General features: G+C 45.9%; 2 protein-coding genes across 7 annotated transcripts in view; both read right to left on the minus strand.

The window, feature by feature from the left end:
• The window catches only part of cnot3b (CCR4-NOT transcription complex, subunit 3b), a 14491-nt gene extending 8893 nt beyond the window's left edge, over positions 1-5598 (minus strand). For both annotated transcript variants that reach the window (XM_030789001.1, XM_030789000.1), the window contains exons 1-6: positions 5517-5598; positions 4131-4194; positions 3078-3145; positions 2797-2871; positions 1150-1239; positions 1-50 (exon numbers count right to left, since the gene is read on the minus strand). The exon at positions 1-50 is cut by the window's left edge and continues 79 nt beyond it. In XM_030789001.1, coding sequence (XP_030644861.1) covers positions 1-50; positions 1150-1239; positions 2797-2871; positions 3078-3145; positions 4131-4155 — 308 coding nt within the window. In that variant the 5' untranslated portion in view covers positions 4156-4194; positions 5517-5598. The remainder of the gene's footprint in view (positions 51-1149; positions 1240-2796; positions 2872-3077; positions 3146-4130; positions 4195-5516) is intronic.
• Positions 5599-7438: 1840 nt separating this feature from the next.
• On the minus strand, positions 7439-16803 carry u2af2b (U2 small nuclear RNA auxiliary factor 2b). 5 transcript variants are annotated; one of them, XM_030788944.1, is made up of 13 exons: positions 16790-16803; positions 16297-16462; positions 15047-15070; positions 14351-14483; positions 13573-13679; positions 12970-13121; positions 12327-12443; positions 11903-12041; positions 11446-11525; positions 11087-11209; positions 8973-9059; positions 8602-8853; positions 7439-8373 (listed from the first exon to the last, which is right to left on the minus strand). In XM_030788944.1, exons 2-13 carry the CDS (start codon positions 16343-16345, stop codon positions 8239-8241), a joined length of 1398 nt encoding a protein of 465 aa, XP_030644804.1. In that variant the 5' UTR covers positions 16346-16462; positions 16790-16803; the 3' UTR covers positions 7439-8238. The 5 variants fall into 5 exon arrangements, with proteins under 5 accessions (XP_030644804.1, XP_030644805.1, XP_030644803.1 ...); XM_030788945.1 differs by having other exon boundaries at positions 13573-13676; positions 16717-16791; XM_030788943.1 differs by having other exon boundaries at positions 16717-16791.
• Between the last annotated feature and the right edge of the window lie 1130 nt (positions 16804-17933).

The raw sequence follows: 17933 nt of genomic DNA on the forward strand, positions 1-17933 counted from the left end.
TACGCTTTCGTTTTGGTTTCCCGCTCCACCACCTTAAAGCGCTCCATTTGCTAAAACGCACACACACACACACACACACACACACACAGACATATATATATATACATACATACATACATACATACATAGACAGATAGACACAGACACATACATACATACACATACACAGACACATACAGACAGACACAGACATATACATACATACACATACACAGCCAGACACAGACAGACAGACAGACATACACACACACACAGACAGACAGACACAGACATATACATACATACACAGACACACACACAAAAGAAACGTTTAGTCTCTCAGTAAGAACAAATTTCCTATTTAACACTCTAAAAACAAACCAGTCCTCCTCTCAGCTCCCCAGTTAAATCAGTCCACCTCTCAGCTCCCCAGTTAAACCAGTCCACCTCTCAGCTCCCCAGTTAAACCAGTCCTGCTCTCAGCTCCCCAGTTAAACCAGTCCTGCTCTCAGCTCCCCAGTTAAACCAGTCCTGCTCTCAGCTCCCCAGTTAAACCAGTCCTGCTCTCAGCTCCCCAGTTAAACCAGTCCTGCTCTCAGCTCCCCAGTTAAACCAGTCCTCCTCTCAGCTCCCAGTTAAACCAGTCCTCCTCTCAGCTGTCAGCGAAAAGCCTGCTGACAGACTCTCAGCATGACTCGGGTGTGCTGGCGCTTCAGGAGAACACACGTGTAAAGTGTAGGAAGAGGACTGGGCAGGGCAGTGGAGACCAGACAGTGAAGAGACCATCATCACAGCATTGATTTAAGGGTCTCCTTTCAGAGTCACATGACAGACTAACATTAACTGAGTGACGGCACGAGTGTGGAGGCATCATTTACCCTGACTGAGAAAGTACCAACCATGACTGCTCCTGCCAATACAGTTCAAAATCTAAAAACTCTTCATACACACACACACACACACACACACACACACATACGGGGTAGGTCATCTCCACTCATCACTGCAGTGCTAGAGTTACAGCCCTGGGTATAACCCAGCAGGGCTCCAGCGTCCAGCCCAGTCCATGTACCCTCTCTCGCTGCCCCTGGGCGGGGGGGGGCAGTTTTTAAATGGGAAGGAACGGAGACTGATATGAAGTTTGAAAAGAGTGCATGTTAATTCTCTCACCGTCTCTATGAGTTTACGGTTGTCCACCAGCTGCCTTTTATCTTTGATCTCGTTGGAGGCCACCCACGTCTTAATCTGGTCTCGGAGGCGCTGGAGAGGACAGAAAGTGTAAAGAAGAAAGAAGAAGAGCAGGGAGAGAGGGAGAAATAGATGAAGTTAGAGCGAGGGAGGGAGGGAAGTTTGGATGCCTGGTATCAGCAGGCACAAACTTGCAGAGTGTAGCCGTTTCACTCATAGAGACATACACTGGCTTGGCTTGGGCTTCTTCTGTCCTCATGGCAACAGGGCAGGACAAACACATCTGACCTGTGCTGTACTGGCCAGAATCACCACAACACACAGCAATCAGTATGACAAGGCCAAAAGCAGTTTAAAACCACACACTGGTGTACACGGACTCTAACAGTAGCCTTAAACTGGTGTAAGTGCACACATTTATCTGGAAGAAGTTTAAAACTATACTCTGGTCTAACTGCAGTCTAAAAGCACACACTGGTCTGAAAAAGGCCTAACAACAGATAGAAAGTGTGCATTGTTTTAAAAGACCTAACAATTGTCTAAAAGCACATGCTGGTCTAATACTGTTCCAAAGGCACAGGCTGGTCTAATACTGTTCCAAAGGCACAGGCTGGTCTAATACTGATCTAAAGGCACAGGCTGGTCTAATACTGTTCCAAAGGCACAGGCTGGTCTAATACTGTTCCAAAGGCACAGGCTGGTCTAATACTGTTCCAAAGGCACAGGCTGGTCTAATACTGTTCTAAAGGCACAGGCTGGTCTAATACTGTTCCAAAGGCACAGGCTGGTCTAATACTGTTCCAAAGGCACAGGCTGGTCTAATACTGTTCCAAAGGCACAGGCTGGTCTAATACTGTTCTAAAGGCACAGGCTGGTCTAATACTGTTCCAAAGGCACAGGCTGGTCTAATACTGTTCTAAAGGAATAGTCTGGTCTAATACTGATCTAAAGGCACAGGCTGGTCTAATACTGTTCCAAAGGCACAGGCTGGTCTAATACTGATCTAAAGGCACAGGCTGGTCTAATACTGTTCCAAAGGCACAGGCTGGTCTAATACTGTTCTAAAGGCACAGGCTGGTCTAATACTGTTCCAAAGGCACAGGCTGGTCTAATACTGTTCCAAAGGCACAGGCTGGTCTAATACTGATCTAAAGGCACAGGCTGGTCTAATACTGTTCCAAAGGCACAGGCTGGTCTAATACTGATCTAAAGGCACAGGCTGGTCTAATACTGTTCTAAAGGCACAGGCTGGTCTAATACTGTTCCAAAGGCACAGGCTGGTCTAATACTGTTCCAAAGGCACAGGCTGGTCTAATACTGTTCTAAAGGAATAGTCTGGTCTAATACTGATCTAAAGGCACAGGCTGGTCTAATACTGTTCCAAAGGCACAGGCTGGTCTAATACTGATCTAAAGGCACAGGCTGGTCTAATACTGTTCCAAAGGCACAGGCTGGTCTAATACTGTTCCAAAGGCACAGGCTGGTCTAATACTGTTCCAAAGGCACAGGCTGGTCTAATACTGATCTAAAGGAACGGTCTGGTCTAATACTGCTCTAAAAGCACAGGACTAGAAGAGGACTAGAAGAGCACACACAGAAAAGCATGTAGTAAACACAGATTTATTTCACCTGTAGTTTTTTAATCTCCTTCTTGAGATCAGCCTCATATTTCTCTTTTTGGTTGGCGTTGGCTGCGTTGTGAAGCTGAAAGAGAGAGAGAGAGAGAGAGAGAGAGAGAGAGAGAGAGAGAGATTGCTGATCATAGCAGATTCATTGTTCAGTAAAGAAGGAAGCAGAGTCTGAGAACATTTAACACAAGCACAGTATTTTCAGCGCTGTTAGCCCCGAACACACTTTAGATTGACCTGGGATTATAGGCCCTTTCCAAAAGTTCTTTCCAAGAGTCTCACCTTCTGCCAGATGTCTTCAAACTGCTCCACACCCTCTGCCACTTTTTTCAAACATCGATCTATTTCACCTGAGAAGAGAGGAGGCAGGAGAGGTGATTCTGGACTACATCTGGTCCAGCTCCATGTCTCTCTCACACACACAAACATACACACACACACACATTCTGTCTCTCTGTCTGTCACTCACTCACACACAAACACACACACACACACACGCACATCCTGCCTGTCTGTCACTCACTCACTCACTCACACACACACACAAACACACACACACACACACACACCGCCTGTCTGTCACTCACTCACTCACACACACAAACACACACACACACTGCCTGTCTGTCACTCACTCACTCACACACACAAACACACACACACTGCCTGTCTGTCACTCACTCACTCAAACTCACACATACTAAAAGCATCCATCAGGGTCAATACTATACCCTTCAGTGTTTGCCAGAAAAACTTCAGAGTTAAACTTCCACCTGTTCCAAGTATCTCATCAAACACACATACTATGGGTGTGTGTGTGTACATGCACATGTGTGGCCATGGGTGTTGTTGTGATCCCAAATTGCTCAACACTACACTGATTTCTCTCAAAGCAGGGTATGTCTATGTAACAACGGAAAGTATACTTCATTGTGGAGAACAAAAACACATTATGGCACTGCCCAGAGGGTTAATGTATGTTGACACTCTAAGACAAACACAATTCAGACCAAAGTAAGCTAGATGTCTACTCAGAACTAATCAGAACTAGGTCTAATAATACAGTAAGAACTACATGTCTAAGCTGAGATTCAGCAAGTGTCAAGGTTGAAATCTTTAGACCTTCAGGGCATGAATTTGATCTGACATTACAGATGGAGATAATGCATTAACTCAGTCTCTAGCAGCAGGGTAAACAAGCAGGGTAAAAGCAGTACGCTCTTTTACGGGTTTTACGGATATGTGTCTGAAACTAAATCAAAAGGATCCATAATCCACATTCATCATGATTTCCAGTGATGGCATGAGAGCAAGAGAGAAGGTGCACTCTCTCACCTTGTAGTTTCCTTTTGTCAGCCATGGCTTACTGGTTAAGGTGTTTGCCTCATGCCTTCGTTCACTGTGTAAGACGATAGACAGACAGTCAGACAGACAGATAGATAGACAGACAGATAGATAGATACAAAGTATTATTAGCAGCAACATGACCTCCGTGGTCCCTGTAATACACAGTGAAAAACTGTCAACAAATCTGTGTTTAGATATACACGTGCTCCAAAGTTGTTTAGTTTTCCTAGAAAAAACTACGTGCAGGAAGCAACTTTTCTGTGATGAAACGCAATGTGACCCGACCATTTCCAAGCTGATCAGCATCCGCGAGACTGTCCAGGTTTGTTAACTGGAAATTCGCCGGTCATAGCGGAGAACTTCTTAGGTACATCATAAACACAGATGTCATTCCTGTTTGAACGCGTACGCCGAGTCAAGTCATACTGTATATAACGCTAAACACAGTTTCGCTTGCTAACTAGCATAGGCATTGTGTTCACCATTCCAACTATGTCATTTGAGAAGCTGATAGGTTACCGAACAAACAGATATCTGGCGATTTTGATGACAACTACAGATCTTGCTGAAATTTTCAAGACGTGCCATTACTTTTGGGACACTGCTGGTAAAAGCGCGTGAAGACTTCACCAGCCGTTCTATTCAAAAGTCACCTGGTTTACGCATGGGACTACACAGAGCTTGAACCTGTACTCTGTTAAGAAATATGCACAGAACAGAAGCGGAGACAGAAACTACACATTTCTCTTCCAGCATCACTGCTTCGTAATGATAAGACAGTAGGCGATCTTGAAACTGTATAACAGTCGCACAGTGATGTTTCTTAAGTGGATCATCTGTTGAATTTCGGCAACATTGTACCACGCATTCAGAATCCAAGTCGCTTCAAAAACCAAGTTGTTTTCAAACTTAACTAGCAATAAAACCATGCGGTTAGCAGTGATAAAATAACCTGTATAAACAGTTTAATTGATTTTTTACTTTTATATTTGTTTATTCATCTATTTTGCTATTAGCACAGAACTTTCAACGTTTCACATTTTCATATAAACAACAATATCCAAGGTGCTCGTGCCAATTGACACCAAGCTTGCTACCGGAGAATCTACATACATGTGATTTTCCAGATTAATTCTAATGAACTAAAACATAACCTCATAACCCTCCGTTAAACAAAACAAAAAGCGGTTTTCCAAAATACCACTGAAATAACAGTACGTTTTGGGGAAGTTAATTTAATTGCCTGATGCCTTTTGACAGAGAGGCTCATGGTCTCACATTAAACAGCCGGCTACGCTTTCCGGTTGGGATACAAATTGGAGAAGAAGAGGCTCCTATATGAAGTGATGTCGTCAGAGAACGAGTACCATTTACCTGTTCTTTTTGAGTCGCCTTCCCTTCCGAAATCCACCTTTAACTCCAACCTTAATTTTCCAACTTTTCAAGCAATATTTTTTATTTTCTATTATTTCTATTCGTCAAACAATCACTTCACACGTCAAAGATGGCTACCAGGAACACCTCCTCCGCTTTGCGTTGATGGACCGTAGACCCGCCTTAGTCGCCGGCCATTGGATCCTTACTCAATACAGTGATCTCCTACTGGATGACAGAGGCCGTCAATCTGTCAACACAGGTTGACAGTTTCCGCGCTGTTAGCACGATGGTTGGTGTAGAGTGTGGGGTGAAAGGTAAATCGATGTTTAACCACTGCTCTGCATTGATTGACCGCTCAGGTCAAGAAGGTGCTTCGTATATATTAATTGTCCACCGGCAAATCTTTTGACGTCACAGGACGAATACGTTCATACTTCTTTTGAGCAACATTTCAAATAGCGAAATTCGCGCAAAACACCAAAGTGTTCATTCGAACAGTTTTATTTATTTATTTTAACCCTGTTTTGATCACAGAAGTTGTTCAATATTGGAACAGGGAGAAGGAGAGGGGAAAGAGAGACGGAGTTTAAGTGCCTTGCTCAGGCGCAGTTCACAGAGGCAGGGCAGACACACTAGAATCAGCAAACATCCAACTCAAAGGGGCATCCCTAGGTGTGAGGCCTGGGTTTAAAACCAGTCAACCTCTGGCCCCTGGCATGGAGCCCACTCAGAGAGACTGCTAAGACACATGACTTTATTTTCCTTCAGATGCTCAGTTCAGGTACTGCCCATGGCTCCACAACAGGCTAGAGACATTTTTATCAGAAATTCATCAGAAAATCAACACAAGCCCTCTAACGTTTGCTTACATGCTGTTTTATGACAGATGCAATAAATTGCATTGGACAAGTCAAGGACAGTATGTGTAATCCATAGGTTTCAGCTGTCCAGTCCACAGAAATCCAAACACCCCCCCAATCCCCCCCCCCCCCCCCCCCCCCCCCTCAACACACACACTGCTCCCTCTGGAGAAGACTGTCACATAGCAGACGTTTGACTCAGACAGTACAGATGTGATGCCTGAGGCAGAGTGTGAATCAGACGAGATGGCAGGAGTCGGATGTCCTTTTAACGTGAGCATCACCCTCTCTGTCAGACATCATTTTCCCTGTGCTTAAAACCACATTTTTTTCCCCTTCTAAGTGAAGCCTACTTTCCATGTCACAGGAAACTTTTTAAAGACCTAGATGATCGCATTATTTATAACGCTCCAATTGCACTGATGGAGACTTCTAATATTACACTGCCGTCATAGTTATGCCCGCTGGAAACGACTCAGTGCTCTCCACGTCAAATGAAGGAACTGAGGCTAAAGCCACGTTTAGCCACATTCGTCGACCGCTGAGGTGTCCCTCAGCGCTGCCTTACGAGAACCTAAAAGGCAAATACGAATACCCAAACATGGGACGATGAGAAGATTGTCCAGGAGAAGCTAGTGATGACTGTCAATGGGGGCGGAGGGTCGATGGTTTCGATGAAACTCGATATGTTTTGGTTTTTAAGGGCATAAGATAGTTATTTTAGTCTTGAAACAAACTCTCTTTTTAGTTAGTACACTCCGAGCTCCCCGATTAGTAAGTTTAAAGGTAGCTGGCTGCTGCGGAAACCATGGTGATGGGTGCTGCCATGGCAACAGAGATGATTACCGGGAGACAGAGGCTATAGAGGGCCAGAACCAAGTGCATTCTGGGCCCTAAAGATTCATTTGATTCACCGCAGCCTCAGGTCCAATCCATTAATTGATTAAATGACAGCGTAACTGTTTCAGCCGAGAAATCAAACACAGCAGAGCATCTTGTGAAATTTGGGGGTAAACAAACAAAAAAAAAAAAACTACTGAAACACAGCCACAACAGAAATCATTTTCAACAATTTTATTATCAAAAGAGGGCTGTTAAACTCAATCACAAACATACAGACGCCCAAAGGCGTCGTCACTTCACCCGACACATCTGCCGTTTTAAAGGGCAGTGACGTTTATCAAAAGAGACGACAGCTAATGACAAAAAGAAAAGAAAAGAAAAGAAAAGAAAAGAAAAAAGAAAAGAGAGGGTGAGGGGCGAGTGAAGGGCCAGTGAGGTGAGGAGGGAGATGGACTGATGCAGTCTGAAAGCCCTCAGAAAAGAAAAAACTAAACACCTGCAGAGATAGCGAATAGACTACAGAGGTATAGAAAGGAGGGAAAACAGGTAGATGAACTGGGGACAGGAAGACAGTTCGGTTTCATTACATCATCCGTAATCAGCTGTAATTTAGGTTCTGTTTTTGACTGCGCCGGCTAAATAAAAAACAGCTACCAAGTACATCTCTGCCCTCTCATGGTTTTTGTCTGGCCCTCCCTCTCTCCCTTAACTCTCTAACACACAATTTAAAAAAAACCAAAACAAACAAACAACAAAAAAAACAACACACACAGGATTAACCCTTCCCGTTCCCCACATTCTTAAAATAAGAACAAAAACAACAACAAAAATGTCTGGCAGTCACTCAACATTCTCCCTCTTTTCTTAAATTTTGTTGAACCTCAAAAACAAAATGTGTCTCCCCTAAAAAGCTCATCTCACACCTCGCTACCCCCCTTCCCTCTTCCGTTCATCCCTTCCTCTCAGCTCCTCATACTAGCTCACCCTCCCCCCCCCGCCCCCTTCTCTCCCTGGCACTACCAGAAGTCCCTGCGGTGGTAGGCGTCAGGGTCACAGTACTTGGTCACGACCACTCTGTTGGCAAACTTCCTCCCCGTCAGCCCCTGCATGGCCTTCTGAGAGTCAAACACTGATGTGAACTCCACAAAGATCTGCAAGAAAATCACAGTGTTACTAAGGGTGTGTGTGTGTGTGTGTGTGTGTGTGAGAGAGAGAGAGAGCGAGAGAGACAGAGAGCGCAAGAGAGAGAGAGAGCAAGAGAGAGAGAGAGAGAGCAAGAGAGACAAAGCAGCAAGAGAATGAGATCTGATAGGACTTGTTAGCAGTAACCTAACCTCTGCTTTCTGACAGATGACAAGTGTTTTTGGCGGTTCCCCTACCTTGCCTGTCCCGGGCACCTCCAGCCCATCCACGGGGCGTGGGATCTCGATGCTCTTCACCTGCCCGTACTTGCTGCACTCATCTCGAACGTCCTCTACGATCTCCTCGTACTCCTCGTCATCCAGCAGCTCCTCCGGAGCCACCATGTTCATCAGACACAAGACCTCTGTGGGCAAGCCTGCCATCTGCACCACGGAGCTGTTGGCCAGGCCTGGCACCTGCAGCGTGACCGGCGTCTGGTTGATACTGGTCTGTGCAGACAGAGGAAGACAGAAAGGAGAGAGGGAGAAAAGAGCAGGATTAGTCTGAGTGTTCGCCGTGTGCAGTAGTTTGTATTCGTATGTCGTCCCTCTGATCTGATGCTCCTCACCATAGTGGCGTTCTTGGCCCCGACGCTGGCTCTCTGTACCAGCAGCTTCTTATCTCCTAACTGCATACCGTTCAAGCCTGCGATCGCCTGTCACACACACACACACACACACACACACACGTCAGGACAGGATTCAGTAATCCTGCGATAAAAACTGGGAGTGAAGGAGGAGGAGACTGTGGAGTAATGTGAGAGTGAAAGAGGAGGATACTGGAGTAGTGTGAGAGTAAAGGAGTAGTAGACTGTGGAGTAGTGTGAGAGTGAAGGAGGAGGAGACTGTGGAGTAGTGTGAGAGTGAAGGAGGAGGAGACTGTGGAGTAGTGTGAGAGTGAAGGAGGAGGTGACTGTGGAGTAGTGTGAGTGAAGGAGTAGTAGACTGTGGAGTAGTGTGAGAGTGAAGGAGGAGGAGACTGTGGAGTAGTGTGAGAGTGAAGGAGGAGGTGACTGTGGAGTAGTGTGAGAGTGAAGGAGGAGGAGACTGGAGTAGTGTGAGCGTGAAGGAGGAGGAGACTAGTGGAGTAGTGTGAGCGTGAAGGAGGAGGAGACTAGTGGAGTAGTGTGAGAGTGAAGGAGGAGGAGACTGTGGAGTAGTGTGAGCGTGAAGGAGGAGGAGACTGTGGAGTAGTGTGAGAGTGAAGGAGGAGGAGACTGGAGTAGTGTGAGCGTGAAGGAGGAGGAGACTAGTGGAGTAGTGTGAGCGTGAAGGAGGAGGAGACTAGTGGAGTAGTGTGAGAGTGAAGGAGGAGGAGACTGTGGAGTAGTGTGAGCGTGAAGGAGGAGGAGACTGTGGAGTAGTGTGAGAGTGAAGGAGGAGGAGACTGGGGAGTAGTGTGAGCGTGAAGGAGGAGGAGACTGTGGAGTAGTGTGAGCGTGAAGGAGGAGGAGACTGTGGAGTAGTGTGAGAGTGAAGGAGGAGGAGACTAGTGGAGTAGTGTGAGAGTGAAGGAGGAGGAGACTGTGAAGTAGTGTGAGAGTGAAGGAGGAGGAGACTAGTGGAGTAGTGTGAGAGTGAAGGAGGAGGAGACAGTGGAGTAGTGTGAGCGTGAAGGAGGAGGAGACTAGTGGAGTAGTGTGAGAGTGAAGGAGGAGGTGACTGGAGTAGTGTGAGCGTGAAGGAGGAGGAGACTAGTGGAGTAGTGTGAGCGTGAAGGAGGAGGAGACTAGTGGAGTAGTGTGAGCGTGAAGGAGGAGGAGACTAGTGGAGTAGTGTGAGAGTGAAGGAGGAGGAGACTAGTGGAGTAGTGTGAGCGTGAAGGAGGAGGAGACTGTGGAGTAGTGTGAGCGTGAAGGAGGAGGAGACTGTGGAGTAGTGTGAGAGTGAAGGAGGAGGAGACTGGGGAGTAGTGTGAGAGTGAAGGAGGAGGAGACTAGTGGAGTAGTGTGAGAGTGAAGGAGGAGGAGACTGTGAAGTAGTGTGAGAGTGAAGGAGGAGGAGACTAGTGGAGTAGTGTGAGCGTGAAGGAGGAGGAGACAGTGGAGTAGTGTGAGCGTGAAGGAGGAGGAGACAGTGGAGTAGTGTGAGCGTGAAGGAGGAGGAGACTAGTGGAGTAGTGTGAGAGTGAAGGAGGAGGAGACTAGTGGAGTAGTGTGAGAGTGAAGGAGGAGGAGACTGTGGAGTAGTGTGAGAGTGAAGGAGGAGGAGACTGGGGAGTAGTGTGAGAGTGAAGGAGGAGGAGACTAGTGGAGTAGTGTGAGAGTGAAGGAGGAGGAGACTGTGAAGTAGTGTGAGAGTGAAGGAGGAGGAGACTAGTGGAGTAGTGTGAGAGTGAAGGAGGAGGAGACAGTGGAGTAGTGTGAGAGTGAAGGAGGAGGAGACAGTGGAGTAGTGTGAGAGTGAAGGAGGAGGAGACTAGTGGAGTAGTGTGAGAGTGAAGGAGGAGGAGACTAGTGGAGTAGTGTGAGAGTGAAGGAGGAGGAGACTGGGGAGTAGTGTGAGAGTGAAGGAGGAGGAGACAGTGGAGTAGTGTGAGAGTGAAGGAGGAGGAGACTGTGAAGTAGTGTGTGAGTGAAGGAGAAGGTGACTGTGGAGTAGTGTGAGAGTGAAGGAGGAGGAGGAGATTGTGGAGTAGTGTGAGAGTGAAGGAGGTGGTGTAGCGCGTGTTTGGCAGACATACCTGGTCGTTGACGTTGGGGTCGACATACTCGCAGAAAGCGTATCCTTTAGACAGACCTGTGGCGCTGTCCTTGACCAGGTTAAAGGCCTTCAGTGGTCCGAATGACGTCAGCAGCTCTTTCACCTGAGACACAACACAGACGTCATCAACAACACACATCACCTCCCTGTAAAACACACCATTACATTACCATTATCCACAGATGTTCCTCTTGTTACAGGAGAGGCAACTGTTATGGACTGACTGATAAATATTTCCATTCATTCGTTCTTAAGAAATGGACCCAGTAATGCCATATTTTCAGCGGAACCTAGCGGAACCATATGTTTAAATGCTGTTTGTTTTGACCGTAGACTGACTTGGTCATCATTCAGGTAGTTTGGTAGGCCTCCAATGAAGAGCTTGTTAATAGAGTCAGGAACCACTGTGGAGACGACTCCTGGGAGAGAGGGGGGGCGAGAGAGAGAGAGAGAGAGAGAGAGAATATGAAACAACAGCGTTGGTATCCACATTAAATCCCCCCGCGTGGTAATATTCCTGAACTTCCAATGACGTGCAACAACTTCATGTTTAATGTTAATGACTGGTTCATTCTGTTAATGCGCTGCAGGTAAGCAGGGACTACACGTGTATATCCATATGAAATTCAGATAAAGATTAAAGCACAAAGAGGTCAAAGCGAATCACAGTAAGTCAGCGCGACATAAGCCACTGGGATCTTTGCTGCTGTAAGCTAACGCCACAGTGAGGCTTTAAGCCCGGGAAGCAGGGCGTGGCAGATGGCATTAAAGGGGCGTCGCGTGCCCGGGGTCTTACCTGGTACATACACGCTGGGGTTCTCGCTCATCCCCGGCAGAGGCTGGTAGTCGTGCGGTCGTCGGATCTTCAGACTCTGGCCCTGAAAGATGATGCCGTCAAACGCCATGGCCTGAGTGGTCTCGTCCACCGAGCGGAACTGAGGATGAGGAGAAAGACGAGGAGTTAGACCAGTGAACCAGCCTTGGTCAAGCTCCAGCGCTGTTAATACCCACAGTTAACTAGGTTCCACAGCCTTGCCTCACGTAAAAGCATCATACAGTACAGCCATCTGAATATGATGTTCTCTGGTTCCACAATTCTAAAGGTACTAAAACCATATTTGAAAAGACGGTAACAGCCCGGTGTGAATGGGGCGGTGCGGAGCAACTGGTTTCGCTGGTGGAGTGGAATAGGCACGACTGGACTGGGTCAGGACAGTCACCTCAAGGAAAGCGAAGTTCTTGTCCTGGTTGATTTGGACGGCCAGGACTGGGTTCCCCGGAGCCTGAGTCAAACCGCCCAGATGCATCTTAGCATTGAAGAAGTCCATCATGGATTCCTTTAGAGCGCGGCAGGAGAGAGGAGGAGAGATCAGAGATCAGAATAATTTGTGGTTTTTAACATTTAACAGGATTTTCACATGGAGAGGGCGCTGTAGATGTTAGGTCAGTACATGTTTCATTCAGACATGCCGCTGTTTATCCGGACTCAGTCCAAAATGAAAAGGATGGAAAGAAACCGTGCTCTTAAATGATTATAACTGATATATTACCACAATGTGGCAGACGGTAGGAAAAAAACAAAACAAACGAAGAGGGTGTTCCTTTAACCCTGGCTCTCTGTAGTTTCATTATTCCACACAAAAAGACTTGTACTCAATACTAACAATACTGGTTCTGAGACGTCAGTCAGTGCAGACCCACAGACCTGTCTCTCTACCCGTGGTATAAGACATTGTGATTGGTTCTTTACCTGTGGTAACAGACCTTGTGATTGGTTCCCTAAACCATGGTATTGGACAGTGTGATCCTGCAGTACTACTGATATGAACAGTGATGTCTGTGAGGGACTCGTGCTGTGCCCACCTCTGTGATGCCAAAGGGGATGTTGCCCACGTAGAGTCTGCGGGCCTGGCGGGTCATCTGACTGCCCACCACAGGCACCGGAGTCGGTGTCACCGCCAACCCGTCTGGAGTCATCGTGGGCAGGAGCGCAGTAGCTGGGATCTGACCAGCAGCTGAAAGAGAGTGTGTGTGAGAGAGAGAGAGAGAAAATATGAGCTTAAATGACATTAACATACAAACAGACCAAAAGGAATGTAAGTAAAATAAAGGCATTGGTGTTGGGAGAGCAGAGAAAGATAGAAGGCAGAGCAGTGAGACAGGGGAGCAGACAGGAGTAGAGGGAGAGGGGAGAGAGGAGAGACAGGAGTAGGGGGAGAGGGGAGAGAGGAGAGACAGGAGTAGGGGGAGAGGGGGAGCAGACAGGAGTAGAGGGAGAGGGGGAGCAGACAGGAGTAGAGGGAGAGGGGGAGCAGACAGTGAGCTGACAGACAGACAGACAGAGAGAGAGAGAGAGAGAGAGAGAGAGAGAGAGAGAGAGAGAGAGAGAGAGAGAGAGAGAGAGAGAGAGAGAGAATAAAAGGGCAGAGAGGGGCCCAGAGAGGGGCCACGGCAGTGACCACTCACCCTGCATGGCTTTATACTGCATGGGTGTAATGAGCTCAAAGCCTGGGGGAGGCACATCCCAATACTTCTTCACTTTCTTTTTCTTTTCCCGCTGGGGCGAGCGACTGCTGGACAGAAAGAGGATGGGGAGGGGTCAGGAGAAAAGGAGAAATGAGTCATCAAGACCAGAGTGAAGAGGGAAAATGTTTAGGCAGACACTGATATGCCTCTGTGATGATCTGTGTCAACCCAACCCACACTGCACTGATGTCACTGGTCTTTATGCGGAACTGAGAATATCACATAGTGCTAAAAACCCCTCTGACTCCCCAGAGAAGAGAAAACCACCATGAGAAGACTGGGGCAGTAGTTCTGCCTGTACACTTTCACCACCTGTCTGTTCACATGTGTAACCTCAGCCAAATGTGATGTGAGCCTCTCAAAATGGTTCCACAGTTAGTTTTGGCAGGGGGTACACTGATGAAACTGATGACAACAGATATTAAATATGTATTTTCAACCACGTTCTATGACAACACACAGCTCTTCGGACATATTTTAATCAGGATGTGGACATTTTTTGTCTGGATGCCTGTAGCACAGCTAAAACTTAAGGTCCTATTACAGATGGAGAAGCCCCTCAAACTTAGCAAAATATGGCTGAACATGTACAACAGAAAATACTTTCTGCAGTAGGCGGGACAGTCCTGAATCACTTCTCATGTCCTCAGTCAAATGCTCCTGATGCAAAAAAAGGGGAGAAGCGCTCCATCTTACACAACTCCCTCCTGGCCCTCACCTGCGCCTGTGTCGTCGCTCTTTACTGGAGCTGCGTTGCTCCCTGCTCCTCCTGTCTCGACTCCTCTTCCTCCTCTCTCTGCTGCGGCTCCGTGAGGAGCTGCGTCTCCGGTGTCGGTTCTCTTTATCCCGTTCTGAGAGCGCGTGAGGAACGAAAAACGGAAAAGAGGAGGCGAAGAGAAGAGATGAGACCGGTTCCAGTTTTGGGGAGGAACATGGCAGACAGGAGCAGACGCTCAAATCAAAGGAGGAGAAAAAAAGCATTAAGGCTGTATGATTCTGCCAATCTCAAGTCTTGCGTAATCACCACCGCGTGAGCTGGGAAAAGCATCCACTGCGGTCACTATGTCATAAACACCTGCTCTCCACCAGCCCAGTGCTGCAGCCTTCTCACTCATTCACCTGAGATAAACCTGTCCATTAATACGTCAGACTTGAGACTAACATTACCACACATTAGGTTTTACTGTAGAGGAAAAAAAAGAAAGTCCTCCATTCCTTAGAAGAAAGAACAAGTCAAAATATGTAAGTATATAGATATATGTAACATTTAGCCAGAGAGGAAAGATTTGATATAGCCTTTGAAGAGATAGAGAAAAGAGATAGAAGAGAAGTTGTGCATAGTGAGTGTGTGTGGCCTTTTTTTTTTTTTTTTTTTTGTATGAAACTAGAGACCACACAGCTGTCCAATACCCACCGAGCCCATTCAGACTGTCAACACCTGTACAGGAAGAGAATGAGAATGGTCAACATCAAACTGGGTACTGCCCGAGAGGACCTGGAGGTCTGTCTGTCTCTGTCACACACAAACACTCATAGCTTTCACACGTCAAACAAAGGACGACATCTTTCACAAATCACTGGTGTTCACACACGATGAGGCAAATAAATAAATAAATAAATAACAAACAGTGAAGCAGAGAGTTCAACGTCAGTATGTAAAGAAACAGAGCGCACTCAGGTGTGTTAGCAATTGGTTAATCTCATGAAATCATGTTCCGGAGACTCTGATTTTTGCTTCAATTTATCCGACACCTTCAGATACTTGTCTTATCCACAGGAAAGCCTCACACCAGACTCTAATTACTCTCAGACATATACTGATATAGATAGTAGTTGCTGTAAATGAGAACACAATGATTTGCAATGCTGTGGAACACTGAAGACGATGTTCACTAGGGCTCGGGAAAATGTCTCTTTGCTTTGTTCTCGACCCAAGCAGTGACAAGCCTGCCGACGGCCCTAATCACATTGGCTGCGTCTGTCCTGTCTTTGTTGATGGTTTTGGCGGATTCTGTAATCCTGCTGCACCGCGTGACCGAACCGGTCATTATTCTTTGTGAGGCGAGTCTTTTGGGGCTAGGTTCGACTCCTCAGGTAGACGGTCAATTCGTGCAACGCAATAGACTCTGAACTTGCACAAATGCCAGCGCGTGTAAAAGATATGACGTTCGACTCAGAATGAAAAAAATATCAATCTGTTTGCTTGCAGCAGACTGACAGATCTTCAGAAGTATTGCAGTACCGTAAGGAGGCGCTTACAATAAGATTCACGTTTAACCTTAAAAGCAGTATTGATTGCTTGAGCAGCGGTACGTGTCTCAATTTAGAGCGTCAACTACGCTAGTTCATTCAACTAAGTATTCAACAGTTGTTTCTAAAGTTTGAGAGCCAGGTATGGAGACAGTGCGAAAGTAGGATAACCCTGTCGCAACAATCTAGCATGGTAAGTTTAAAAAAACTTTGCTGCCGGGAACAGAACAATGAGGTGACTATGAGCTGTCGCTAGGTTACTTTAACGAGCTTGCAAGGTTAACTACCCTATCGTAACGCATGCTGGCTATGGGGATTCGTTGGGAAAGTTTTCTTATAAAAATAAAGATGTCTATTTGACAAGTGAGACGTGTTCGCGATTTCGTTGTAAGCATATACATCACGATCACTCACCTTGCTTGTTTTCTGTCAATTGTCTCTCGAATTCATCAAAATCCGACATTTTGGATTCGTGGTTGAATGAACAGCAAGACGAGTAACGCTAGCTAAGCAGTCAACAGAGTAGCTTAGCTAATACGTTACTCCAGATAAATAAGTGCGTGATCCACGGGCAAAAGTCCTAAAATATTCAACGAGCGAAAAAACACAAATTATACTTGTAAAATAAACAAGTAAACATCAATAAATCCTGTGATTAACGCACAAGAGATGTCCCTTATTGTTGTTATGCACTAATCTTAGCTGATCAGCTAGCGAAAATGCTAGCTTAAGCAGATCTCGGTAACCGTCTATCAGTGTGACAAAGTCCTTCACAAAATTTAATTTGTGTTTCAAATGTTTGCTAAAAGATTAAATAGTTTCTCGCTGAACTACCTCCAGTGGATTACAAATCAAGTTGACTGGGCCAGACAAACGTCTAACCAGTTTTCTGCTTTTGTAGATTTACCGGATATGTCTTCTACTTCTGGTCTCCCGCCAGACAAAAAGAATTTTTCGCATGAACTCTGCCATCTATCGACGCGGAATTATACCAACGTCACAGCTTTCCATTTGATGTGATTTTAAGCAAGGTGTTACAAGGTGATTTTCTGGCCTCCAAATCCTCATTTGAGGAGACAGGGGGATTTACTACCACCCATTTGAATTCCTTAATCAGATAATAATGTCTGTCCTCCATTATTCTGCCATGACAAGAGTGAGTAGTAACTAATCAGCTCATGTACGTGCTCAAGAGAAGAGGTTCGCCTTTCTAATTTGCATCAAATTCACATTTGGAAGACAACTGAACATTGGAGAAAACACCATTTTATTTACATGAAGACAATGCAGCAGGGGCCTCATCATACCAAACTCAGCGTCTTCAGGGTCAGCGTAACGCTACCAGGTAAACAAGTTTGTCCATTCCAATAGTTTGATGGAGCATTTCTAAGGTAGCTTGACCCCAAAGTCAAAACTGGCCAATGAGAATTGTCCAGGAATGTTCCTACTGAACAGTCTTTACGCGTAATTAAGGCTGCCTGACTAATTTAAATAATTCCGTTAGGTGAGGTAAATCGGTGCTCTCTAATCCACTCTCATTGTCTCTCTCTGTAGCTTAGATGCTGAGTGAAAAAACCCCAAACCAAAACAAAAAACCCCAGAAAGAATACTGCCATAGAAAAGGTGATGTTGTCTGCAGCTAAGAGCTGGTTCTTTAGACTCAGGCTTATTCCACTAATTGCAAATAGATAATATGCTGGAGTAGTGAAAATACTTGGCACAGTAAAAGTTTGAAAACCTACTTTGTGTCAGGCCAGGTTTCTCCACAGTCACGTGCCATTCAGGGCTTTGTCTCTCAGCAATTCACAGTCATTACACATCTGTACTTAATAAAGGACAAGTGTTTAATCGTACAGCAGGCTAGAGTTATACAAAATGAACCACGCTCTTGGTAAAAAAAAAAAAAACAACAACAAAAAAACCCCAGACAAAATAAAGTTATGTTACAGGAACCAAAGACAAATCACCCTACCTGTGTAAGTCATCAAGAGAAGCCTTTAAACTAAGCAAATATCACAAAAACTTTTTTCCTTAAAATTATATGAACATCA

This window comes from Chanos chanos, chromosome 12 (assembly GCF_902362185.1).
Source record: "Chanos chanos chromosome 12, fChaCha1.1, whole genome shotgun sequence".
In the NCBI taxonomy this organism is placed as follows: Eukaryota; Metazoa; Chordata; class Actinopteri; order Gonorynchiformes; family Chanidae; genus Chanos; species Chanos chanos.